The sequence below is a fragment of the Podarcis raffonei genome, chromosome 2 (assembly GCF_027172205.1).
Source record: "Podarcis raffonei isolate rPodRaf1 chromosome 2, rPodRaf1.pri, whole genome shotgun sequence".
NCBI classification, from domain to species: domain Eukaryota; kingdom Metazoa; phylum Chordata; class Lepidosauria; order Squamata; family Lacertidae; genus Podarcis; species Podarcis raffonei.
The window spans coordinates 125,411,270-125,438,596 of NC_070603.1; the positions used below are offsets into that span (position 1 = coordinate 125,411,270).

General features: G+C 45.7%; 2 protein-coding genes and 1 long non-coding RNA gene across 4 annotated transcripts in view; 1 reads left to right on the top strand and 2 right to left on the bottom strand.

Annotated features, from left to right (window-relative positions):
• On the bottom strand, window positions 1-27,038 carry LOC128409383 (zinc finger protein OZF-like). 2 transcript variants are annotated; one of them, XM_053379813.1, is made up of 3 exons: window positions 27,009-27,038; window positions 13,686-13,859; window positions 1-1,799 (listed from the first exon to the last, which is right to left on the bottom strand). In XM_053379813.1, the coding sequence occupies exons 2-3, from the start codon at window positions 13,816-13,818 to the stop codon at window positions 346-348; spliced, it is 1,587 nt and encodes a 528-aa protein (XP_053235788.1). In that variant the 5' UTR covers window positions 13,819-13,859; window positions 27,009-27,038; the 3' UTR covers window positions 1-345. The 2 variants fall into 2 exon arrangements, with proteins under 2 accessions (XP_053235788.1, XP_053235787.1); XM_053379812.1 differs by lacking the exon at window positions 27,009-27,038 and adding an exon at window positions 16,632-16,783.
• LOC128409515 (uncharacterized) overlaps window positions 12,922-27,327 on the top strand; it is a 46,509-nt gene continuing 32,103 nt past the window's right edge. Inside the window, exon 1 of the long non-coding RNA XR_008329238.1 lies at window positions 12,922-13,260. This is a non-coding gene — a long non-coding RNA (uncharacterized LOC128409515). The remainder of the gene's footprint in view (window positions 13,261-27,327) is intronic.
• The window catches only part of LOC128409501 (zinc finger protein 91-like), a 48,400-nt gene continuing 42,459 nt past the window's right edge, over window positions 21,387-27,327 (bottom strand). Inside the window, exon 4 of the mRNA XM_053380026.1 lies at window positions 21,387-22,531. Within this exon, the coding sequence (XP_053236001.1) occupies window positions 21,559-22,531 (973 nt within the window). The 3' untranslated portion in view covers window positions 21,387-21,558. The remainder of the gene's footprint in view (window positions 22,532-27,327) is intronic.

Consider the following 27,327-nt stretch of genomic DNA (forward strand, 5'->3'; position numbering starts at 1 on the left):
TTATTATTATTATGGCAGACCAACACAGCTACCTCCCTGTATCTGTTATTATTATTAGTTCTTTAAACATTCCAAGCACTGTTAGTGTTGGGAGTCATTCTTCAAAGAAACAGTAAGGATGTTTGTACCTTTAAGAACTGTTTCTGTGAGCTTTGGGCAGATTGGTTACAGCTGGTCATGATTAGGAAGGAAAAGTTGCAGTTTGAACTCTGCCTGCAGGAAAAACACCCACAAGCTTTGCTGTTTGTTGTTTTGTCATAAATCGTTATTTGGTTTGGTTTTACACCAGTCTCGTGGTGTCAGTCTTCTGTCATCTGCCACCAGAGAAAAAAACCCCTCTAACACTTATGGTTTCTCTCCTGTATGAAATCTTTGATGGGAGGTGAAACTAACTCTCCATCTGAAGCTCTTTCCACATTCCAAGCACTGATAGGGTTTCTCCCCTTTATGAATTCTTTGATGGGAAGTAAGACTATCCCTCCGACTGAAGCTCTTTCTACATTCCAAGCATTGATAGGGTTTCTCCCCAGTATGAATTCTTTGATGGGAAGTGAGTTTACCCCTATCACGAAAGCTCTTTCCACATTCCAAGCATTGATAGGGTTTCTGACCTGTATGAGTTTTTTGATGGGTTAGGAGATGGGCCCTTTGGGTGAAGCTCTTTCCACATTCCAAGCATTGATAGGGTTTCTCCCCTGTATGAATTCTTCGATGGGCAGCGAGTTTTCCCGTCTCACGAAAGCTCTTTCCACATTCCTGGCACTGATAGGGTTTCTCACCTGTATGCATCCTTTGATGGATGGTGAGGTCGTGGCTGTGACTGAAGCTCCTTCCACATTGGAAGCATTTATATGGTTTCTGACCTGTATGAATTCTTTGATGGGAAGTGAGACTAGACCTACAATTGAAGCTCTTTCCGCATTCCAAGCACTGATAGGGTTTCTCCCCTGTATGAATTCTTTGATGGCAAGTAAGACTAGTCCTAAAATTGAAGCTCTTTCCGCATTCCAAGCACTGATAGGGTTTCTCCCCTGTATGAATTCTTTGATGGGAAGTGAGAATTTGGCGGTTACCGAAGCTCTTTCCACATTCCAAGCACTGATAGGGTTTCTCCCCTGTATGAATTCTTTGATGGTAAGTGAGACCGTTCCTCTGTCTGAAGCTCTTTCCACATTCCAGGCACTGATAGGGTTTCTCCCCTGTATGTTTTATTTGGTGGGAAGTGAGGCTGTGGCTCTGACTGAAGCTCTTTCCGCATTCCAAGCACTGATAAGGCTTCTCCCCTGTATGAATTCTGTGATGGGAAGTGAGCTCTGAGCTCAGTCTGAAGCTCTTTCCACATTCCAAGCACTGATAGGGTTTCTCCCCCGTATGAATTCTGTGATGGGAAGTGAGCTCTGAACTCTGTCTGAATCTCTTTCCACATTCCAAGCACTTATAGGGTGTCTCCCCTGTATGAATCCTTTGATGGGTTGTCAGATTGCTCCTCTGACTGAAGCACTTTCCACACTGCAAACACTGATAGGGTTTCTCTCCTGTATGAATTCTTTGATGGGAAATGAGAGAATCCTTCCGACTGAAGCTCTTTCTACATTCCAAGCACTGATACAATTTCTCTCCACTGTGAGTTCTTTCGTGTGAAGTAAGGCTATCCCTCTGAATGAAGCTGTTTCCTTGATGGGAGGTGGACTGGGAGCTCTGACGGATGTTCTCTCCACACCCTGAATATTTATTTGACTTCTCCGCTATGTGGATTCTGTTGTGCTCCCCCTTTTCCTTCCCTTCCAATTCATCACCATCTGCAATGAAGAGAGAAGCTAATTAGAGCCTCAGGAAGATTATTCCCCAGATTATTGAACGATGTTAATGAATTAAAAAATTCCTTCCAGTAGCACCTTAGAGATCAACTAAGTTTGTTATTGGTATGCGCTTTTGTGTGCATGCACACTTTTTCAGATACACTGAAACAGAAGTCACCAGAGCCTTATATATTGTGAGAGGGTGGGGAGAGGTATTACTCAGAAGGGTGGTGGGAATGTGTGATTGGCTGATAGGTGTGGTAAATCTGTTGAAGACTGTTAAAGACTGCAATTGGTCTTACAGGAAAAAGCAAGGGGTGAGATGGCTAAAAATAGCTACATATACCATGTATAATGAGATAAGAATCCAATGTCTGTATTCAGACCAGGTCTCTCCAGGGCTTTAAGTTTGGTAATAAGTTGTAATTCAGCAACTTCTTTTTCCAGTCTATTTCTGAAATTCTTTTGTAATAAGACAGCTACTTTGAGATCTTGTTTAGAATGTCCTGGAAGACTGAAGTGTTCTCCTACTGGTTTCTCTGTCTTGTGATTCCTGATATCAGATTTATGTCCATTTATCCTTTGGCGTAGGGTTTGGCCTGTTTGTCCAATATAGAGAGCTGAAGGGCATTGTTGGCATTTGATGGCATACATAATGTTAGAAGATGAGCAATTAAATAGTCCTGAGATGGTATTTTTGATGTTCTTGAGGCCAGTAATTAAGAATGTTAATGAATGCTTGTGATAGAGGAAGAACTGAAAATAATTAGTTATGAGGCCTTACTATTATTTTTACTACCTTTGTGTCAGGGAAGAGTTAGAGTTAGAAGATTCCAGTTTCCCAGAGGGAGAAAGCATTCCCCAAGGGGGGGAGGAGAGCAGTGAATTGAAGAGAAGAGAGCAACAGGAACAACAGGGAGGGACCGGCTGTTCCCAGGAAAGGCAAGGGTTAAGTTCTAGCTCAGATTCGGAGGAGGGGAGATACAAGCCAGCTCTAGCCAGGAGGTTAGAAAAAAGAGCGGGAAAGGGAAGGGAAGGGCGCCTTCGTCATTTTGAGAGTGGCTGGTCATGGAGAAGCAGAGCTCAGAAGGTATCTGAAAGAAGTGACTCTGAGGAATAATATTTAAGAACCGTTTATAAGAATGTTTTGTTAATACGCAATAAAAAGTTTTATAAAAGAACAAGAAGCGTTTGTGTGGTGATCTGAAGAGGACAACGACCAGTCCTGACAGAATACCTTCTGCTCTGCGCCTCTTCACTATAAGTAAAGAAGAAGCCAAAATGGAGGGAGCTGTGGCGCCAGTTGGGCAAGGAGAAACCCCAGCGCTCCAGCTAACATTACAGGACTTATGGTAACAGAACTTAGAGTTGAAAAGTCAAGTCGACATACTATCAGCAGCATTGGGAGAACATAGAGCCATGTTGCAAGCGACGCAGGGAGATAGAGTGAGTAAAACATTTACTGTACGTCCGCGTAACTTCAAGGGAGAAAGCTCTGAATACATGGCTTTCAAGACAGAAATTTCTTACATAATAGAGATAAAGGATAAAGAATTTCAATCTGAGCAAGAGAAGGTTGCTTATGTGATTAATTTCTTGGAAGGGAGGGCTAAGGACTGTGTTATACCCCTAATATCTAGGAGGGATGCTGCCCTAGGAAATCTACAAATTTTTCTGCAGTATCTAGACACGATTTTCTTAGACCCTGCGCATGAAACAACCACAGCTAGGCAGCTGTTGAGAATGAGACAAGGAAAGGACACTGTGGGAGTTTATTGGTCCAACTTTAGTTTGCTGGTGCAGAAATTAAAATGGGATCTGAATTCCCCAACAGTTGCAGCCCTTTTTAGGGAAGGACTGAATAATGAGATTTTAGACCATTTGGCCCAAATGCCAGAACCTAGTTCCTTGGACTCTCTGGTCCGAACTTGCCTGCAATTGAGCCTACGCGTGGAACGGAGGGCTAGTGAAAAGAAGGAACAATGGCGAGCACGGTGGCGGGAAAACAATATTATTGAAAGTACAGAGAGCAGAGCGGGCAACATGACAGGACGAGAGTGGCCAGAGTCCATGGAATTAGGAGCAGCCAGACCCCTCCCAGTGGCTACCACTTCCATAGTAAGAGGAAATGCAGGAAGAGACACAAGACGTTGCTTCGTCTGTGGAAAACCAGGACATCTAGCACGACAATGTCGCAATCGTAAAGGATGGGAGGCTCTATCTGGAGCAGACATGAGAGAAGAAAATTGCTCGAAGGAACTGCATCAGGGAAACGAATGTCCCCGGCTGGAAATGGGAGCTTGCAGCCGGGTGGAGGAACAATAGAAGGCTCTCACGCGGAACCACCTATCCCAGGACTAACGGTGAAGGTGCAACTACAACTACCCAATGGACATAGGGTCCAGGTAGAGGCGCTGTTAGACTCAGGAGCGTCAGCAGATTTCATAGACTAAAAATTGGTACAGGAACACAAAATCGCTTTGTTACCTTTGAATTTCCCACTGCGAGTGAAAACAATCGACGGCAGACCGCTACTGTCAGGAGAAGTGACTTACGAGACTCCACCAATGAGAATGGATATGGGTCATCACTCAGAGACCAGGGCATTTCATGTGACCAAACTAGCTGGGCACCCAATGGTGCTGGGCATGAGTTGGCTCAATCGTCACAATCCGGTGATTGCCTGGCATCAAAGGTCTTTGGTTTTTGGTTCAATCTATTGTATGACACATTGGGGGGAAAGGGAAAAATCTCAGTGGAAGTAATGGGAACAGAGGTGGAAGGGAAGTTGATGGGGAATGAAAGTGAGATTCCGTCACAATATATTGCTTATCGGGATGTTTTTTGTGAAAAAGAAGCGGATAAACTTCCGCCACATAGGCCCTATGATTGCAAGATAGATCTGGTCCCTGGGGCACAGTTGCCACCAAGCAAGATATATGCCATGTCGGAAGTAGAATCTGCAGCATTGAGGGAGTTCCTGCAAAAGAATTTGCAGAGAGGTTTTATTAGAGAATCCACGGCCTCGGGGGGTGCTCCTGTCTTTTTTGTCAAAAAGAAAGGGGAGGAAGGGGCACCGAGATTAGTATGTGACTTCAGAATCCTTAACAGCCAAATGAAGCCTCGCGTGTGCCCATTGCCACGTATAGATGACCTCTTAGAAAGAGTAAGGTCAGCCAAAGTCTTTACCAAGCTTGATCTACGAGGAGCATATAATCTGATAAGGGTCAGAGAAGGGGATGAGTGGAAAACCAGTTTTTGTACTAAGTATGGTGCATTTGAATTCTTGGTAATGCCTTTTGGCTTACAAAATGGCTCAGGGGTATTTCAAACCTTCATCAATCACGTCTTAGCAGGTATACTGGATCAGTTCTGTGTCTCTTATTTAGATGACCTCTTAATATATAGTGAAAGTATGGAGGAACACGTAAAACATGTCACGCAGGTGTTAGAGAGATTGAGGACCAACAGGTTATATGTGAAGTTAGAGAAGTGTAAGTTCCACACACAAAAGGTGGAGTTCCTGGGATATTGCATTTCCCACAAAGGGGTGCACATGGACCCCAGTAAAGTTCAGGCAGTGGTGGAATGGGAGGCACCTAAAACTAAGAAAGATCTACAGAGGTTTTTAGGATTTGCTAATTTCTATCGTAAATTCATAGGTAATTACTCCAAAATCACAACACCACTGACTGATTGTCTAAGAGGCAAGGGGACATTCAGATGGTCTGAGGAAGCACAGAAGGCCTTTGATAAATTAAAGGCGGTGTTCGCTTCAGAAAAATATCTTATGCATGTCTGGACAAGATATAAAGATTTGTTGGAAAGTAAAACCCCAAGGTGGCTGTCACCTATGGAAGCTAAGTCCCAGAAAAAGCTCAATATGGAGGCCAAATGGCCAAAATATTGGGAAATTTTGGAGCAAGAAGGTGACAGATTGAAACTGCAGAGTTTTGAGAAACTAAAAGACAAAGTGCGAGATTGGCTTCATTATTACCAAATAAGAGAGGCCTACAATTTGGACAAAAAAATTGGCTTCCAGGTGGAGAAATCAAAATTGGAAACAGAACTGTTGGAACCAAAAACTAAGATTTTGTCAAAGATGTATAACTTGCTGTTAAAATGGAATACACAGGATGAAACGGTTAAATCAGCGATGATTACCGTATTTTTCGCTCTATAACACGCACCAGACCATAACACGCACATAGTTTTTAGAGGAGGAAAACAAGAAAAAAAAATTCTGAATGAAACAGTGGATGTATCATTTTTGTGCTTCATGCTGCGGCCACAGACATGTGATTTGACGGTGAGTTTGGGGTAGCCCAATGCAAAGATCCTGAGGATCCATGTGGATCCATGCTTTGTAACCACGTTTTTGCACCATTGCAGCCCCAGGCAACAGTGGGTGCGTGATTTTTTTGGTGCAGGCTGTAGCCATGGACATGCTGTGTGATCTGATGGTGAATTTGGGGTGACCCAATGCAAAGATCCTGAGGATCCATGTGGATCCGTGCTTTGTAACCATGTTTTTGCACCATTGCAGCCCTGTTTTTGCATCAGATCATTGCTATGTGATCTGATGGTGAATTTGGGGTGACTCAATGCAAAGATCCTGAGGATCCATGTGGATCCGTGATTGGAACCACGTTTTAAGTAGGGAGGGAAGGAAAAACATAGAAGCGACAAGGAGAGGGGTGTGCAGAGAAGCAGCTGGCTAAGAATGCAGGAGAGGGGTTTTACTGGAGGGAGGAAAGGCAGGCAAAAGTCGTCCCCCCCACACACAAGCCAGCCAGCTCTCTCTCTTTCTCTCTCCCCCCCCCCCCAACCTGCATGTTGCCTTCGAGTCCCAGACGCACGGAGAGGAATTAGAGGCTCTGCTTGCCTGGAGGGGAGGGGTTTTCTCTGCTCTTTGTTCCGTTTGAGCAAACACAGTAAGGAAACAGAAGCGGGTGGGCAGTAAGACCCTGAGGCAGAATGCAGGAAAGCAGCAGCTTCCTACTTTCCTCCCTTCTCCGGACGATTTGATATTTGCCTGATTTTTGCCTTCACTCGCGCTTGTCAGCTCCAGGGACCACACATTCGCTCAATAACACGCACAGACATTTCCCCTTACTTTTTAGGAGAAAAAATCTGCGTGTAATAGAGGGAAAAATACGGTAAATGGGCGCAGGACATAGGTCATAATATTATGTTTGCTGACTGGGAGCAGTTGTGGACCACCGGTATGAAGTTTACGGCATGTATTGCCTTAAAGGAGAATATTATGAAAATGATTTACAGGTGGTACATGACTTGCAAAAACAGGTGGTTAAGCTTGCAAAAATTTATCACCTGCCTGACAACAAGTGCTGGAAATGTAAAGAAGCTGAGGGAACATTCTTTCACCTTTGGTGGACATGCCCAAGGGTTAAGGCTTACTGGGAAATGATATATAATGAACTGAAGAAGGTATTTAAACTTACCTTTCCTAAGAAACCAGAGGCCTTCCTTTTGGGCATAGTTGGCCAATTGGTGCCAAAGAAAGACAGAACATTTTTTATGTATGCAACAACAGCAGCAAGAATACTTCTTGCCAAGTATTGGAAGACGCAAGATCTACCCACCATGGAAGAGTGGCAGATGCAAGTGATCGACTACATGGAGATGGCAGAAATGACCGGCAGAATCCGTGACCAGGGAGAAGAATTGATGGAACAGGACTGGAAAAAGTTTAAGGACTATTTACAAAAATATTGCAAAATGTTTGAGTGTTAACATGATGTGGGAAGTGAAGGTAACAGGGCATGTGGGATTTGGTTAAAAGTGAATGAAAAGAAGAATTTTAATAAGGAGAAGGGGGTTATGAACAGAATAATATTATGTCATAATATATAAGATGAGGAATGGGCTAAGATAAGGGAAATTTGGGACATAATAACTAGAAAAATATAATTTTAAGTATGGTTTGAATAAGGGTTTGAACTTGCTGAATTTGATCAGAATAAAGAGGAACACAAAAAAGAGAGATGTGAGGAGGTCAGGACAGAGGGACATGGAATTTTGTAATTTAAAAAGTGGATTTTTCTTTTTTCTTTTCTTCTTTCCTCTTTTTTGTTATGTATTCTTGTTTTTTGTTTTTTCTGTGGGCTTTATCTAATGGATTGATATATGTGAAATGATGAACTTTTTGATTTGTAAAATTTCAATAAACATTTATTTTAAAATATATATATATATCTTATGCACCTAGATCCAAGTAAACGTATGAAGGTAGAAACTGATGCCTCTGATAGGGCTATTGGGGCCATTCTGCTGCAACAGGACAAGGAAGGGGACTGGAGACCCTGTGCATTCTACTCTAGAAAATTAAATCAATCAGAACAAAACTACACCATATTTGATAAGGAACTTTTAGCTGTGCATGCTGCCTTTAAAGTGGAGACATTTTTTGGAAGGGGCGTCACATCAGGTGGTGGTACAAACAGATCATAAGAATTTAGAGTATTGGAGAACTGCTAGACAGCTAAACCAAAGGCAAATTAGGTGGGCGGAGTTTTTTGCTGGGTTTAATTTTAGGATTGAGTATATACCTGGGCATCAAAATGTTCGTGCAGACGCGCTATCGCGCAAACCTGAGTATATGGAAGGGGAAGCACCTCCCAAGTTGTGAGAAATGCTGAGATCGGATCAGTGGGGGTGTGCAGCCGTAGTAGTGGACGGCAGGGAATTCCAGCAGTTGACAGTAACAGATGAGTTTGCACAAAAGAAAATGGAGGAACTGAGAAAAGGTAGAAGGGAAGAGGAAGGTTTCAAGGAAAAAGGTGGATTGTTGTACAAGAGAGGGATGCTGTATGTACCTGCAGGTGAATTAAGAGGTAAAGTGTTGAGGCAACATCATGATAACCCGACTGCAGGACATTTTGGTAGAGAAAAACCCTGTATCAGATAACACGGCAGTTCTGGTGGCCAAAGTTGAGGGAGGAGGTAACGCAATATGTAAGAGGTTGTGAAGTATGTCAACGAGCCAAGGCACCCAGAGCAGCTCCCGCAGGGTTGTTGCAACCTATGCCCACGCCGGGAAGGCCTTGGGATGTGGTGTCTATGGATTTTATAACGGATCTACCATCATCGCATAGGCAAACAGTGATCTTTGTGGTGGTTGACATGCTAACAAAGATGGCGCATTTCATACCATGTGCCAAAATTCCGACCGCGCAGGAAACTGCAAAGATGTTTTTAGATAATATTTTTAGGTTGCATGGTATGCCATCACAAATCATTTCAGATAGAGGGGCCCAATTTACATCACAATTTTGGAGAAGGTTAATGCAGTTACTAGATGTGGAGCTAAGCCTCACGTCGGCGAGACACCCGCAAACCAATGGGGAAGCTGAAAGAACGAATGCAACACTACAACAATATCTGAGGTGTTATGCTGGTTATCAGCAAAGCGGGTGGTTAGAGAAGTTGAGTCTAGCAGAGTTTGCGTATAATAATGCACTGCATGTGTCTACGGGCAGAGCCCCATTTGTGGCAAACTATGGCTTGCACCCAAGGGCATTCCCAGGTCAAGAGGAGCAGTTAGCAGCACCAGCAGCAGAACAAATGACAGAGGAGTTGAGGTGCATTCATGAGATATTGAAAGAGGATTTGGAAGAAGCTAAAGAGGCTTACAAGAGAGCTGCAGACAGGCACCGGTGAGTTGGGGAAGAAATCCAAGTAGGGAGCTGGGTATGGCTGTCTACCAAGGGACTACCAATACGAGGGAGGTGTAAAAAGCTAGAACCAAGGAGATTGGGACCTTTCCAAGTAAAGGTTCAAACTAACCCAGTTGCTTTCAAGCTTCATTTACCTGAAAATATGAGAATACACCCTGTATTTCATAGATCTTTATTGTCAGTGTTTGTACCAGCGCATAAGTATCAAAGTTCAAGGGAACCACCTCCTTTTCCCACCATGATGGGGGAAGAGGAGGCTGAAGTGGAAGAGATATTAGACTCGAGAATAAGTAGGAGGAAATTACAGTATTTGGTTGCATGGAAAGGGTTAGATGAGTCTGAGAACTCATGGGAACCAACAGAAAAAATTAACGTTCCGGTATTGCAGAGAGAATTTCATAGAAAATATCCCCACAAGCCAAAACCCCATAACTGGCATCTTCAAGAAATTTTTGAAGAGACAGATAGCGAGCAAGAGGAGTTCATAGGGTTCGGTCCTTCAGAAACAGAGGAGAGCGAGGAGGAGGAAGGGGGGCTTAGGGGAGGGGGTGAAGTCAGGGAAGAGTTAGAGTTAGAAGATTCCAGTTTCCCAGAGGGAGAAAGCATTCCCCAAGGGGGGGAGGAGAGCAGTGAATTGACGAGAAGAGAGCAAGAGGAACAACAGGGAGGGACCGGCTGTTCCCAGGAAAGGCAAGGGTTAAGTTCTAGCTCAGATTCGGAGGAGGGGAGATACAAGCCAGCTCTAGCCAGGAGGTTGGAAAAAAGAGCGGGAAAGGGAAGGGAAGGGCGCCTTCGCCATTTTGAGAGTGGCTGGTCATGGAGAAGCAGAGCTCAGAAGGTATCTGAAAGAAGTGACTCTGAGGAATAATATTTAAGAACTGTTTATAAGAATGTTTTGTTAATATGCAATAAAAAGTTTTATAAAAGAACAAGAAGCATTTGTGTGGTGATCTGAAGAGGACAACGACCAGTCCTGACACTTTGTTGGCTGATATTTACTGATATATTACTTGGCTTTTATCTGGGATAGATAATGTTTGGCTCAGTCATGGAATTATCTTCATCTCCAAGGTCAGTCATCTCTTTGGTCAATAAAATGCAGACAAAAGCAAAAACAAAAACAACAAACCTGATAGAACTTACTTCAACTACCCTAAAAAATATGAAGATGACATTTAAAAAGGCCTGGGTAGTTCAAAAAAGCCTGGTCATTGCTTTAAAAAGCTTGACGTAATGAAGAATATTCACAAACTGTTGATATCCCTCCATTCAGGATTCACGGTGAGGATGTTGGAATCCCAGATGATAATGATGATAAATTTTTATTTGTATCCCGCCCTTCCCGACCAAAGCCACGGTCAGAGTGGCTAACAATAGGTAAAAAATTCATAAAATCACACAATTAATTAAAATACATTTTAGAATTAATTCAGAATCATATTAATAGCAACCACCAGGTTAGAGTTCTATGAAGATTACAGAAGGAGAGAGGGGTCAGACTGTGCCCTGCCCAAAGGCCAGGCGGAACAGCTCTGTCTTGCAGGCCCTGAGGAAAGATGTCAAGTCCCGCAGGGCCCTAGTCTCTTGTGACAGAGCATTCCACCAGATCGGAGCCACTACTAAAAAAGCCCTGGCTTTGGTTGAGGCCAGCCTAACTTCCCTGTGGCCCGGGACATTGAAGATGTTTTTGCTTGAAGACCGTAAGGTCCTCTGTGGGGCAGACCAGGGGAGGCGGCCCCGTAGGTACGAGGGTCCTAGGCCGTATAGGGCTTTAAAGGTTAAAACCAGCACCTTAAACCTGACCCTGTACTCCACCAGGAGCCAGTGCAGCTGGTACAGAACTGGGTGAATGTGATCCTGCAGTGAGGACCCCGTAAGGAGTCTGTCACGGGGCTGCCAGGGAATGCCCCGGAGCTGAGGGAGGGGGAAGAACCAGAGCCGTTAGAAAAGACAAGAGAGGGAGAGGAGGACAAGCAAGCGGAAGGAACTCAAGCAGCAAGGACGCTCCCGGATGCTGGAGACCATCAACACCACTCAACCAGTTCAGAGGGAGGACAGAGAGAGAGTCAATGCCCACTCCTTCAGCACAGGACTGAAGGGGGTTAAAATGTAGGGAACAAAGGAGGTGCTTGGGGCTTCCCAAGCTCCTCTGCTGGAGGAGGAACCAAAAGCTTCCACTTCCTGGATCTGCTACCGAGGATTCAGATGCATGAAGCTATATCCTGTACCTTGTAAATATGTATGTAACTAAAGACTGTAAATATATCTCTGAGTGAGCAGAGGTATTTCTTGCGAAAGGCTTCCAGACCCACCACAGAGTCCTGCCTTAGCATTCTGTACCTGCTGGAGTTTCTGGGTCAGTCTCAAGGGCATCCCCACATAGAGTGAGTTACAATAATCAAGCCTGGAGGTGTCTGTCGTGTGGATCACAGTAGCTAGGTCAGAAGGAGCCAACTGCTTAGCTTTTCATCTCCATCAAAATAGTGAAGGTTCATCACATAGAGCAGGGGTCAGGAAAGTTTACCTTGTCCAGGCCGGTTCAGCCCTGCGGAGATCCTGCTATGGGGCAGATCGCTCACGTGTCTGCGTCTGATTTCCGGCACCACGGAAGCGAGTTCCCGCCCTGCACTGCGCCAGTTTAGTGCAGCACGCAGGGACTCGCTGAGCGGGCGGCTTGGTTCGGGGGTGGCTTGTGGCCCGTTTAAACGACCCCCCATGGGCTGCAGGTTGCTGACCCCTGACATAGAGGTATGTATGGAATTTCAAAACTGATTTTATGATCCAACAGGGAGTTTTACTGAGAGGGTCCATGATCCCACGATTCCCCTCCTTTACTTCCTTATGCAGAGCTCTTTGGACAGGATCCATACCTTGTCTGTGAAACCTACACCCCATCAGCAGTTGCCTCAATCTGACTGGTCTAAATTTAAATTTATACATAAATCACTTTCTTCATTTTGAACCCCCCTCCCATGTTCATGAGGAGACCAACTCTGTATTGTTTCATTGGTAATAGAAGAGGAAGAGTGACTATAACTCACACTAAATCTAAACACAATGGCCACAAGAGCTCCTGACTAGGCATTCAGCTATGCAATGTTGAATGCTCTCTGTTCTCTCCTGTTTCCCCATTTTTTGTTCCAGTTTAAAACATTTCATGAACCCAGAACTCACACACTGACCACTAATGATGAATCGTATGTTATAGATATTCCTGCAAATAGATTCTGCTAGTTTTGAGATGTACAAATGACATGAGAAGACTCGGTCTACATCAGGGGTCGGCAAGCTTTACCTCGCCTGGGCTGGTTCACTCTCACGGAGATCACTCCATGGGCAGGATCACATGTGTAGACACGGGACTCACCGAGCGGACGGCTTGGGGGCAGCTCAGGGGCCGGTTAAATGACCCCCGTGAGTCGCTTGCGGCCCGAGGATGGTAGATTGCTGACTCTTGGTCTACATATTTCATCATTTAGTGGTCCTATGATCCTTGTTTTTAAAAGGAAATAAAAGTTATTCCAAAAAGAAAATAAAAAGGCAACACACGGAGGATGCAGGATTAGTATTCAGTCCCAGAAATGTGTGTGGATAAGCCTGATCCATGGAAAATGTGTAAAAGGAAGTAACCTTAAACCTAAACAGCATACAGCTTATAACTTGAATCCGTATTCAAGTTAATAGAAAAAAACAACAGCACTGTTTGTTCCATTTCTGTGGAAGAAGAACCAAAACTCCTTGTTTACATCTGTTATAATAAGGTTTGTTTGCAACCTGTTTTCCCAAAGAAATCCCACAGTCGCTCGTGATTCATACTCCACTGGGGATTTCGCCTGAGGGAAAGGGAAGCAGAGGGCTGGCCCAGCAGTGCCAGGGAGAGAAAGTGACGTTGCGTCATTGCAGCTTCCGATCGGCTCTTCCCATTGCAAGAGCCAATCAAAAGTCACGCCTCGGAAGTCGAAGAGACTTCAAGAACGGATTCCGACTATACGACTGTATTCCTAGCTCAAAATGCCTGCAGGAGACAAAGGCGCAGGCAGGAAGCAGGTGGAGGAGCCCAAAAAAGTGCTCCCCTTCTCCATCTCCATCCGCCTGCTTGCCTCCTCCCACCCCCAAGCTGAGCAAGCCCTGATACCTCTCCGGCTCCGTCCATCCAGGTCCCCATCTCCACTCCCCTGGGACTCACCAGATCTCTCGGAGGTCCCTGGGAGGGAGCGCTCAGAGGTTGTGGGAAGGGATGCAGGAGACAACCTGACCAGGTCAACAGTCCATCTTCCCCCTTCCATCTTCCTTAGGTTTGCAGGATCTGTCTCTCTCATCCTTCCTGAGGAGTCAAGGAGCCACAACGAGCTGCAGGGTCCTGGGAGAGAGGAAGAAGCAAAGTGAGCCTCAGAGGCCCTGCAGGGATTCTCTTGCCCTAGATATTCTCCTGCCCCTTGAGAAGCACAAATGGGGCAGCCCCTTCCCAAGAGAAGCCCCATTTCTAAACATCTCCAGTGATTCCATTTCCTCTGTATAGTCCTCACCCCACTTCGTAAGGCTGGCATGGTCTGCACAGTAGTGATCTGAGAGTAGATCTCATTGAACTCAATGGGGATAACTGACAGAACTTGGGGCAAAAACCAGTCACCATCCTGTCTCCAAGCCTGAAAACTGCAACCCCAGAGCATGGGCAGAAAACAGCAGAGTAGATATTACATGTAGGTCAGGGGTGTCAAATTCAAATTCATCGGGGGCCGCATCAGCAGTTTGGTCACCCTCAAAGGGCCGGTTCGAGTTCGAGTGTCTTCCAAGCCCATGACACCTTTAACAGCTGGATTAAGTAATGCAGAGCTTCTGGCTCATGGAACACTACACCTTGATTTCATTTGAATACATATATGAATATAAAAATTGTTTCCTGTTTGGCTTGGTGTTTAAGTTACACAAGATGTGCAGGTTTTAATTTTTCTCATTCCCCAAATTTTAATCGAGCATTTGTTTGGATTTTTTCCCCTTTGCTACCTACCCTAAACCTTTGAGGAGGGCGGGAACTGATGGCCGGGCCCTGTAATAACATTGAGGAAAAAATTGCATGAAATAAACCAATTCCTTATCAGCTTTTTTCCCATATATAAACCAATATAAACCAATTCCTTATCAGCTTTTTTTCCTTATATAAATTTTTGCAACACGCACCCTGCGGAAGCTGCACCTGACGTTATTTACGTATCGAATTTGCTTTTGAATCGCGAATCCCCAGAGGCAGAGGATGCTGTTCATTGGGCAGCGCGGAAACGCGCCTAAAGAAATAAATAAAGAAAAGCAAAGCAAAAGCACGCTGCCCCGAGTATTCACAGGGCGCGCTCCTGAAACACAAGCGCGCTCTCAGTCTCCCTCTCTCCAACGCGCGCAAAGCCGGCTCTGCCCTTCTCCGCGTTCCACCTCGCGCAGGCACGCTGCGCTCCCGCCGGGACTTATTTCACCCCGGCGAGCCCGAAAAGAAGTTGAGAGCAGCAGCGGCAGCCTCCCATATCCAACCCCGCCCTCGCCATGTCAAATAAGTCTCGGCTAGGTAGCTGGAGGAGGGGGAGGTCTGCGCCTGCGCAGAAGGGACCCGAGGCGCCCTGCGCGCACGCCGCAGCCCAAGCTTCCCTCACAGATATATATAGACCAGGCTACACGGGCCACATGACGAGGTCTCGCGGGCCGGATTCGGCCCGCGGGCCTTGTGTCTGACACCCGTGATGTAGGTGCTCCCATGCTAGGTGCTTTGTGTGGAGAGCCCTGTTCACAATCTTTGAGCTCTCTCATCACAAGCCAGATGTTGTGGCCATATTTGCCTCTGTCTGGGGTTGCATGGTGACCAAATCTGTACGTGGAAGCAGAGGAGATGGCGATGACACATTTTTGAAATATCTTGAGACTAATACACCCCTCCTCCTTAGATATTATCTGTGTTTATACACCATCTTCACAAGTCTCCAGTCCCAAAATGTGGCCCCCACCCTGGCATGGAAGCCATCAAAGTATAGATCTTTCACATGTCCTAAATCTCTTCTGTTCTTAAGACACCAGGCATGTATACCCTTTAAAAAAACTCCTGAGGTGAGCTTTACACTCCTCTTCTGACAAGATTCCCAAAGGCTTAGGGTAGCTTGACAGAACTAGTCTATTTTGAGATAACACCAATTTCCATTTCTTGTTTATCAAAACCCACAGACCCTCTGCTAGATTTTCTCCCAAAAGGTTTTACAAGTACCTATCAGGATAGTAAGAATTTTATCAGAGTCAGGGGGGAAAAGGATTTTATGCATTCCATGTCCTCTGTTAGTAGCACAAGCCACCCAGTGACTGATAACCGCTCCTCATTTGTCCCAGAATGTTGGGAGAAGGAGTCTTTTATCCTTCCTTTAGCATTTCCTGAAAATACATCTGAAATTTGCTTTCACATTAGTTCGTCTACTTGTTTAGCCTGAATAGGGGAGAGACATGTGTTGTTGCATCTGGGACAGAGGAAGTGGTCCGGTTGTGTTGCTGCAAATACAGGAGGACATTTCTTCTCCCTGTGCTCCCCCCACGTCCAAATGTTCCCCGGTGGCTGCAGCCTCTCTTCACAAATGTGATTTACTCCTCAGTCTGAAGGGGGTTTCTTTGCATGCCCCGTTTTTCTTGACCCAAAGCCCCCTCCCCCAAAAGGAAGGCAGCATCTGGATCCCAAGGAAGAACAGAGCTGCAGACCTCCTGCGAACTGGCCCCCTCCCTGGCTTGGCGGAGAGGACAAGGGAGGACCAGTGTGGTGTAGTGGTTAAGAGCGGTGGACTCGTAATCTGGGGAACCGGGTTCGCGTCTCCGCTCCTCCACCTGCAGCTGCTGGGTGACCTTGGGCCAGTCACACTTCTCTGAAGTCTCTCAGCCCCACTCACCTCACAGAGTGTTTGTTGTGGGGGAGGAAGGGAAGGGAGAATGTTAGCCGCTTTGAGACTCCTGAAGGGGAGTGAAAGGCGGGATATCAAATCCAAACTCCTCCTCTTCTTCTCTCTTCTCCCCCCACCGTGCATGATCTGAACAGGGGCCCCCATGCCCCCTCCCTGCACCTCTAGGACCCCCTTCTCCCCATTGCACCCTCAGGGGGAAGAGAGAGGAGACTCACCCGAGTCCAGGAGGGGCCCCAAGGAAGCTTTTGCAAAGGAGAGAAAACAAAGCAATCTCCTCTCGGCTTGTAGGAAGGGATGTGGGAGGGAGGGAATTTAGCCATGGAGGACCTTGACCCCCCTTCACTTCCTGTCCTCTCTAGGAATCCAGCTTTGCTCCTTTTAACTCGTGCACCTCCTCCCTCTCTGCAGGTTTCCTGCTTCTGCGCCTGCGCTCAAGGGGCTGCCCCGTCTGTGCCAAGGACTCTGCCCCAAGGAGCACACATGATCCAGACTAACCGAAAGGGAGACGGGGTGGCCATGGGGGGGTGACCTTGGCTCTCCCCCTCCTCCAACACAGAGGCTCCTGGATCCCAAAGAAAGGCTGGGAGGGAGAAGAGGCTAAGAAATGGCTTCATCAAGACACCCCTCAAAAAAACCCCACACCCTCCCGATCAGCGAGTGGGGGGAAGAATGGGGGGGGGGCTTCCCAGCCATGAGATCCCTCCCCCTCCGAAAATAATCTCCGCCCCCCCCCCCCCGCCAAGCGGACTTTACTGCTTCTGCAGCCCAGGAAGAGAGACAGATGAGGAAGTGTCTCATGCGAGAAATGAAACGCAGACACGATCCTGGGGCGGGCAGGTGTGGAAGCCCCCCCCCCCGTAAAAGCACCACAGGCAGGAAAGGTTTATACTGGGCTCTCAGAACCATTTGACCCCATTTCTCAACCCAGAGCAGGACCAATCAGAAGCCTCTCCATTTGAGAGCTGGCCAATCCCCTTTCAGATTCCCCTGGGCCTCTCTCCTTTCAGGGGGAGTTTCCCCCCTGAGTTTCCCTCTTGGTTTTCCCCCACTATTGGGGAGGGAGGGAGAGGGGCACATGCTGCTCAGGGGGCAGCCCCCCACTCTAGGACTCTTTTTTTTCCTTTTTTTCCCCTTTTATTTATTTATTTATTTATTTATAAAAAAATTATTAAGATTTTTACATTACAAAAAATAAAGCAAACAAACAAAAAAAAAGAAAAAATACAGAATAAAAACAATCAATCTTTCCATCACATTATTTTTCATTTACTTGTTTCTTGGACCTCCTCATACCTCTCTTTTTTGTATTCCAATTCAGTTTATTAGCTCAGCAATTTGTTTCCCTCTTTATTTTACCCAAATCTTTATTCTTAAATTGTTGTAATCTTAAAGTTTTACTTTTATAAACCCATTTTTTCATATTCTTTTAACCCATTACAGCTAGAAACCTCTTAATTTTAATCCAACATTATTCTAAAGTTCATTAATTTTACAATGTCTCTGTAAATAATCTTTAAATTTCTTCCAATCTTCTTCCACTGACTCTTCCCCCTGATCTCGGATCCTGCCGGTCATTTCCGCTAATTCCATATAGTCCATCACCTTCATCTGCCATTCTTCCAGGATGGGTAGATCTTGTGTCTTCCAATATTTTGCGATAAGTATTCTTGCTGCTGTTGTGGCATACATAAAGAAAGTTCTGTCCTTCTTTAACACCGATTGGTCAACTATGCCCAGAAGAAAGGCCTCTGGTTTCTTCAAGAAGGTATATTTAAATACCTTTTTCAGTTCATTATATATCGTCTCCCAGAAAGCCTTAATCCTTGGGCACGTCCACCAAAGGTGAAAGACCCCCACTCTAGGACTTTTCCCCCCCTCCCAACTCCATCCTTTCCCTGTGTTTCCTGTCAGAAAACCAGTTTATACTGGGCTCTCAGAACCATTTGACCCCATTTCTCACCCCAGAGCAGGACCAATCAGAAGCCTCTCCATTTGAGAGCTGGCCAATCCCCCTTCAGCTTCCCCTGGGCCTCGTCCTCTCCTTTGCCAGGTTTCCTGAGGGAGTTTTCCCCCTGAGTTTCCCTCTTGGCTGCTCCCCCTCCCAGCTTCTCCTTCATTTCTCCTTCTCTTAATGCCCCCCCCTCAATGTCTGGGGAAGGGAAGAGATTGGGGGCAGCTGCATTCCCCCCTCATGGCCAAGCAGGCCAAGCAGGAACCCATGGAGGCGACCGGGCCAGGAGATGGCGTTTCCCGCTCTTTTCCGAAAAAGGCGGGAACGCCATTTTGTTTCATCTGGAGGCCCCAGCCGCTCCCAGAGACGTCATGGCTCCCCTGTGGACCTCGGGGGTCCCACGCTCTCGGGGGTCTCTCCTTCCAGTGAAGGAGGGCGGCAGCTTTGGGGGCCAGCACTCATGGGGCATCCTCAGTCGCTTCCACTCCGGATCCCTGCAGGTCTCATGGGGCCACTGGACCCCAGTGGGGAGACTGAGGGGAACGGGCTGAACTGGGGTCCTCCCAGTCCAGCCCAGACAAGAAAGAGAGGGAGCTCTCAGAAGAGGAAGCCATTTCGGAGAAGAACCAGACTTGGCTGCTCCCTGCTGCGGGTCTCCTGCCTTTCTTCCAGGCTTCAAGGGGGCTGCCATGGCCAGAGGAAGAGGCAGGCCCCCCACCCTGAATCCCTTGCAGGGCCCTGGGGGGCAGCCAGAGCTCTTCCTCTTGTCATGACCAGGCCTGCCTCAGTTTCCTTCCCCAAGGCCTTGGAGGAACCTTGGGGTGAGGAATGCCAACCCCAAAAGGAGCTTAGGTTCCTGGCCAGTGGGGAAAGGAACATTATATTGCATCTTTCCAGAGGAGTCCAGGCATTGCCTCCAAGGTCCAGGGACTGATCCGCCCTGGCTTCCTCCTCCTCGGAGGTCCCTTCTGGAGAAGGGGTCCCAGGTCTCTATGGGGGGAACGGGGAGAAGCATCCCTGAGGCCTGCATTCGAGGCCAATGCTTTTGCCTTTTACGCCCCGGCCACCTTCCCTCTGGTGTTTATGTGAGCTCTAGAGATGGGATCACATACAGATCCTCCTCTTTAGGGATTCCTGCTCCTTCCTTGCCCAGGGGAACAGCCTCTGTGGCATGTAGGGGGGAGGGGGGCACATTAATGCAAGGGGCACATTGATACACCAACAATATTTCAATTTCGAGAAACATGTCTATAGATGTGTGAGTACAACAGTTGTGACCACGCTGCCCACCAGTTAGCTGTTGGCGTTCGACAAGAGTAGGTGTGTTTTTAGTGCAGCCAAATGAACAATTATGAGAAATGTAAAAGTGCTCCAACAGTTTTAAATCCTTAAGATTTATTAAGACCAAGTAAGTTATTCCACTCAGTAATCAAGATTACACGTGCTTTTTAAATAAATTCAGTGGTTTTATTAATAAATGTTAATTTTTTGAAAATGTCTGTTTCGGGCACTTTGATACACTAAGACATGGGGCACATTGATACGTATAGAAGTGCTAGTGTACAATTTTTGATGTTCCCAATCCTGAAAATATAAATGTTGGAGATTTCCTAATCATTAAATTTGGAAAGAAAAATACTGTTGTTTACTACAAGAGCCACTGTGGTGTACTGGTTAAGAGCGATAGACTTGTAATCTGGGGAACCGGGTTCGCGTCTCCGCTCTTCCACATGCAGCAGCTTGGTGACCTTGGGCTAGTCACACTTCTCTGAAATCTCTCAGCCTCACTCACCTCACAGAGTGTTTGTTGTGGGGGAGGAAGGGAAGGGAGAATGTTAGTCGCTTTGAGACTCCTTCGGGTAATGATAAAGCAGGATATCAAATCCAAACTCTTCTTCTACGTGGCCAAAATCATTTCTAAATATAATATGGCCGATTTTCAAGTGTCATATCTCAGGGAAAAACCAGGATCTTGTATGTTGTTTTGAAGGGTTCATCTTCCTGGTGATTAGAGTTGTTTGACAGTGGACTGGTCTCCCTCTGGAGTTTGTGGTCTCTCCTTCACTGGCAGTTTTTGAGAAGAGGGTGGATGGCCATCTCTCAGGGATGCTTGAAATGAGATTCCTGTGTTGCAGAGGGTTGGACTGGATGACCCCAGGGTACTTGCAACTCTTGTAGGGACGCGGGTGGCGCTGTGGTCTAAACCACTGAGCCTCTTGGGCTTGCTGATCGGAAGGTCGGCAGTATGAATCTGCATGACGGGGTGAGCTCCCATTGCTCTGTCCCAGCTCCTGCCAACATAGCAGTTCGAAAGCACACCAGTGCAAGTAGATAAATAGGTACCACAGCAGTGGGAAGGTAAACGGTGTTTATGTGCGCTTTGGCACTCGTCACGGTCCTCCGTGTGCCAGTAGCGGTTTAGTCATGCTGTCCACATGACTCAGAAAGCTCTCTGTGGACAAACGACAGCTCCCTCAGCCTGAAAGCGAGATGAGCGCTGTAACTTTGACTTAAACGTCCAGAGGTCCTTTACCTTTTACTTTTACTTGCAACTCTACAATTCTACTGCAAGAAGATCAAACCTCTCCATTCTGAAGGAAATCAGCCCTGAGTGCTCATTGGAAGGTCAGATCATGAAGCTGAGGCTCCAGTACTTGGGCCACCTCATGAGAAGAGAAGACTCCCTGGAAAAGACCCTGATGTTGGGAAAGATTGCAGGCACAAGGAGAAGGGGACGACAGAGGATGAGATGGTTGGACAGTGTTCTCAAAGCTGCCAGCATGAGTCTGACCAAAGTGCGGGAGGCAGTGGAAGACAGGAGTGCCTGGCGTGCTCTGGTCCAGGGGGTCACGAAGAGGCAGAAACGACTAAACGACTAAACAACAACAACGCTTGATGTTTTATCATGTTTTCAATATTCTGTTGGGAGCTGCCCAGCGTATCTGTGGAACACCAGCCAGATGTGGAGGGTACAAGTAATAAATTATTATTTTTTAAAAAAAATTCTTCCAGTAGCACCTTAAAGACCAACTAAGTTTATTCATGCATGGTATCTGAAGTAGTGTACATGCACACGAAAGTTCATACCAATAGCAAACTTTTTTATTTTGTTTCGATTATGGCAGATCAACATGGCTACCTACCTATATCTGTTGTTATTATTGTTTCTTCTTTAAACATTCCAAGCACTGTTAGGGTTTCTCCCCTGTATGAATTCTTTGATGGGAAGTAAGACTATCCCTCCGACTGAAGCTCTTTCTACATTCCAAGCATTGATAGGGTTTCTCCCCTGTATGAATTCTTCGATGAGAAGCGAGTTTTCCCCTCTCACGAAAGCTCTTTCCACATTCCAAACATTGATAGGGTTTCTCACCTGTATGAATTCTTCGATGAGAAGCGAGTTTTCCCCCCTCATGAAAGCTCTTTCCACATTCCAAGCATTGATAGGGTTTCTCCCCTGTATGAATTCTTCGATGAGAAGCGAGTTTTCCCCCCTCACGAAAGCTCTTTCCACATTCCTGGCACTGATAGGGTTTCTCACCTGTATGAATTCTTTGATGGGAAGTGAGAGAGTTGCTCCGACTAAAGCTCTTTCCACATTCGAAGCATTGATAGGGTTTCTGACCTGTATGAATTCTTTGATGGGAAGTGAGATTGGCCCTCTGAGTGAAGCTCTTTCCACACTCATAGCACTGAAAAGGTTTTTCCCCTGTATGAATTCTTTGATGGGAAGTGAGACTTCTCCTCTGACTGAAGCACTTTCCGCATTGCAAACACTGATAGGGTTTCTCCCCTGTATGAATTCTTCGATGGGAAGTGAGTTTTCCACTCTCACTAAAGCTCCTTCCACATTCCAAGCACTGATAGGGTTTTTCCCCTGTATGAAATCTTTGATGGGTTGTCAGAATCCTACTATGACTGAAGGTCTTTCTACATTCCAAGCACTGGTATGGTTTCTCCCCTGTATGAATTCTTTGATGGAACGTGAGAGAGACTCTGTGACTGAATTTCTTTCCGCATTCCAAGCACTGATAGGGTTTCTCCCCTGTATGAATTCTTTGATGGGAAGTGAGAGATATGTTGTGACTGAAGCTCTTTCCACATTCCAAGCACTGATAGGGTTTCTCCCCTGTATGAATTCTGTGATGGGAAGTGAGCTGTGAGCTCAGTCTGAATTTCTTTCCGCATTCCAAGCACTGATAGGGTTTCTCCCCTGTATGAATTCTGTGATGGGAAGTGAGAGTATCCTTCCGACTGAAGCTCTTTCCACATTCCAAGCATTGATAGGGTTTCTGATCTGTATGAGTTTTTTGATGCATCAGGAGATGGGCCCTTTGGGTGAAGCTCTTTCTACATTCCAAGCATTGATAGGGTTTCTCCCCTGTATGAATTCTTCGATGGGAAGTGAGAGTATCCTTCCGACTGAAGCTCTTTCCACATTCCAAGCACTGATGCAATTTCTCACCACTGTGAGTTCTTTCGTCTTATGAAGCAAAAAATAAGGTAATTAAAATACATTCTAGAATCAATTCAGAATGAAATTAATGGCAACCATTGGGTTAGAGTTCTATGAAGATTACAGAAGGAGAGAGGGGGTCAGACTGTCCATGATCCCACGATTCTCCTCCTTTACTTCCTTATGCAGAACTCTTTGGTCAGGATCCATTAACGTCCATGCCTTGTCTGTGAAACCTACACCCCATCAGCAGATGCCTCAATCTGATTGGTCTAAATTTAAATTTATACGTAAATCACTTTCTTCAGTTTGAACCCCTGTCCTGTGTTCATGAGGAGACCAACTCCGTATTGTTTCATTGGTAACAGAAGAGGAAAAATGACTATTAATCACACTTAACCTAATACAACAGCCACAAGAACTCCTGACTAGGCATTCGGCTATGCAATGTTGAATGCTCTCTGTTCTCTCCTGTTTCCCCATTTTTTGTTCCAGTTTAAAACATTTCATGGGACTTCCGGGGTGGCGCCATCGGTAATGGCGGATTCCCTCTGATCCGGAGGGACTGGCTCCATGGAAAACGGGTCTGTTCCGCTACGGCGAAGCGGGAACCCTTAAAAAAATCACAGGCGGATGAAGCCTGTGACCATGGGACTCGGCGGGCACCTTTCGCGCGCCCCCAATCCGTAAAGGAACCCAATTATGTGTTCCGGAGCGAAGAGGGGCAAGTGGTTCGGTGCTGAGAGTCAACTGCTTCTTCCGTGGAGCGAAGCCGCACAGCCGTTGCCAGAGAGCGCTACCTTTTTCCTGGGACAATTTGGCTACAAAAACAACTACCCGTGAGTAGACTAAATTTGGACAATTGGACTTTAAACAACGACCAGTGAGTAGAACGGAAAATTGGATTGAGAAATTCTTCTTAAATTGGCACTGAAGTGGGAAGGTCTAAACAGGAAGTCAGCCTTCCGTTTCTTGTAGATAGATTAAAGCAAAGACATGGTAAACTAGAGTTCAAAAAATCGTTCGCAAAGGATCAACTTTCATCATTTAAAAGTACCGAACCCCCTTCGGAAGCAGGAGAAGAGGGGGGATTTTTTCTGGATTGTTTAAACCTGCAGAAGAGAGTGTAAAGAAAAGTAATTCTCCACCGTCTTGAACCTGGGAGCGGGGTGTCAGGACAGAAGCTTTTGGGAAGTTCATTGACTGCAGACAAACTTTTTTGACAGACAGTCAAAAGAAGAGAAACATAATGATTCCATTGTTCTCCTTCGCATTTTAAAGGAACAAATATTGACAAAATATCTGAAAAAGGAAACTGTTGTTAGATCTGCTTTTGAAAAAAAGAGAGAGAGATGGATACAAATAGAAGTTTTTCCCCTAGAGGGAGCTTGTGAAACTGTTATTGAATTTGAACTGGGGAGCTTTGCAGCTGCAAATAGATTAAGACTGTGGGAACAGACTTCTGACCTTGCATAACAATGTACTCAGAGGCTCTGGTGCGTGCTTTCTGCAAGACAAGTGCTTTACTGGAACAGTTACATGAGAAGACGGATTTGATGACTGTTGCGATTAGAAATTTTGGACAGGCAGTGGGTATCTATATAGAACCCACCCATGAACCAACTTGTGCTCTGACAGATCAGATGAGGGAGGAGGTTGTTGTTGGACCTCGGGTGGCAGAGATGGAGGGAGCTGTGGCCCAGCAGGAACATGAGTTGTTGGATCTGACAAATGAACTTGGAAAAAGCCAGATTTGGAGAGATAGAGTTGTATTTGGCTTGGAGATGGGGGGCTGGATAGACCCCCCTATGCAGGGATGTTTTGACTTTTCAAGTCTGGCAATGGGCCGTGAGGAGTTTGGGGATGTGGGGGTCCTCAACTCTGGAGGGGGTTTGAAACATGTCTTTAAAAATCACATGGAGTTCAGTGTGGACTATGGAAAAGGGGCTGATCTGTCAAGAAGGGACAAAAATATTGTTAAGTTGGAGTTTCCACGAGTGAAAGGAGCAGGAGACAAAGTAAAGTACAGGTATAAATATGAAGAAGATCTGTGGAAGGGACATGGAAGAGACTTAAGGGCCTCGGACATAAGATTACCAGGTTAATGAACTAGATGGATGGGATAGAAAGGACTGACTAAACCCGGTACCAGGAGGAAGAGACGTTGGATGAAGATTGGAAGAAAGTTTTTTAAAAAATTTATTTAGGATTGTTTTGAAAAATTAATGAATATTAGAAAAATGTTGGAACGAAATTATTTGGCTTTAGCAGAAATGTTAAAAAGAACTTTGCAAGAATATGCTAAGGTTAGGAGAAATTGGTATAAATAAGATTTAAGTTTTAAATTTTAGGGTTTTTTATGTAATATAGGTCAAAATAGATCAAGGTAATTTAACGACAGGATATTATGAAAAATGGAAAGGATTTGCTGTTATAATTAACAACTAGAATACAAAAAAGGGAGGTGTGAGGAGGTCGATGAAATAAGGTCATGGCAGTTAAGGATTTGGGAATATTGGATCTGTTTTTAAATTTTTGTGGTTTATTCTTGTTTTGTGATTTTGATGTGTTATGTGTTTTGTTTTTGTTTTTTGATTTTGACTTTTATCGATTTGTATTGTTTGACTGCTGTTTATCTTTCTATTGTTTTTATTTTTTTCTTCTTCTTTTCCTCTCTATTTCTTTGTAATTTTAAAATTCTTAATAAATATCATTTAAAAAAAAAAAACATTTCAAGAACCCAGAACTCACACACTGACCACTAACGATGAATCGTATGTTATAGATATTCCTGCAAATAGATTCTGCTAGTTTTGAGATCTACAAATGACATGAGAAGACTGGGTCTACATCAGGGGTCGGCAAGCTTAACCTCGCCTGGGCTGGTTCACTCTCACGGAGATCGCTCCGTGGGCAGGATCACGTGTGTAGACACGGACTCACCGAGCAGACGGCTCAGTTCGGGGGCAGCTCAGTTAAATGACCCCTATGAGCCGCTTGCGGCCGGTGGGACATAAGATTGCCGACCCCTGGTCTACATATTTGCATCATTTAGTGGTCCTATGATCCTTGTTTTTAAAAGCAAATAACAGCTAGTCCAAAAAGAAAAGAAAAAGGCAACACACGGAGGACGCAGGATCAGGATTGAGTTCCAGAAATGTGTGTGGATAAGCCTGATCCATGGAAAACGTGTACAAGGAAGTAACCTTAAGCCTAAACAGCATACAGCCTATAACTTGAATCCGTATTCATGTTAACAGAAAATAATAAACAGCACTGTTTGTTCCATTTCTGTGGAAGAAGAACCAAAACTCATTGTTTACATCTGTTATAATAAAGTTTGTTTGCAACGTGTTTCCCAAAGAAAACCCACGGTCGCTGGCCCAGCAGTGCCAGGAAGAGAAAGTGACGTTGTATCACTGCAGCTTCCGATCGGCTCTTCCCATTTCAAGAGCCAATCAAAAGTCACGCCTTGGAAGTTGAACCGACTTCCAGAACGGATTCTGTTCGACTTCTGAGGTTCAACTGTATTCCTAGCTCAAAATGCCTGCAGGAGACAAAGGCGCAGGCAGGAAGCAGGTGGAGGAGCCCAAAAAAGTGCTCCTTCTCCATCTCCATCCGCCTGCCTGCCTCCTCCCACCCCCAAACTGAGCAAGCCCTGATACCTCTCTGGCTCCATCCATCCACGTCCCCATCTCCACTCCCTTGGGACTCACCAGATCTCTCGGAGGTCCCTGGGAGGGAGCGCTCAGAGGTTGTGGGGAGGGATGCAGGAGACAACCTGACCAGGTCAATCGTCCATCTTCCCCCTTCCATCCTCGATAGCTTTGCAGGATCCGTCTCTTTCATCCTTCCTGAGGAGTCAAGGAGCCAAAAGAAGCTGCAGGGTCCTGGGAGAGAGGAATAAGCAAAGGGAGCCTCAGAGGCCCTGCAGGGATTCTCTTGCCCTAGATATTCCCCTGCCCCTGGACATGCACAAATGGGGCAACCCCTTCCCAAGAGAAGCCACATTTCTAAACATCCCTAGGATGGCATTGTCTGCACACTAGTGACCTGACAGTAGATCCCTTTGAACTCAATGGGGATAACTGACAGAACCTGGTGAAAAACCACTCACTGTCCTGTCCCCAAGCCTGAAAACTGCAACCCCAGAGCATGGGCAGAAAATAGCAGAGCAACTATTACATGTAGGTGCCCCCATGCTAGGTGCTTTGTGTGGAGAGCACAGTTGACACGCTTTAGAAGCCTCTAATTGCAAGCCAGACAGATGTTGTGGCCATATTTAATAATAATAATAATAATAATTTATTATTTATATCCCGCCTCTGTCAGGGGTTTCATGGGGACCAAATCTTTGGGGAAGATTTGAGGATACAATTTGCTGTTTTCCCCCAGAGCTCCTGATGGAATTTATGTGTAGTTTATTGGATCCTGAAGCCTGGATCACCATTCCTAAGTACTTTTAGTTTAAGACTTGTTCTAGTTTATGGCCTTGGAGTTCCCA

Bases quoted from the DNA above. Each gene is read 5' to 3' on its own strand.
- LOC128409383 (XM_053379813.1), bottom strand. From the start codon at position 13,818: ATGAGAGAGACAGATCCTGCAAACCTAAGGAAGATGGAAGGGGGAAGA. The intron at 1,800-13,685 runs GTGAGTCCCAGG...TCTTCATTGCAG, and splicing joins AGGGACCTCCGAGAGATCTG to ATGGTGATGAATTGGAAGGG.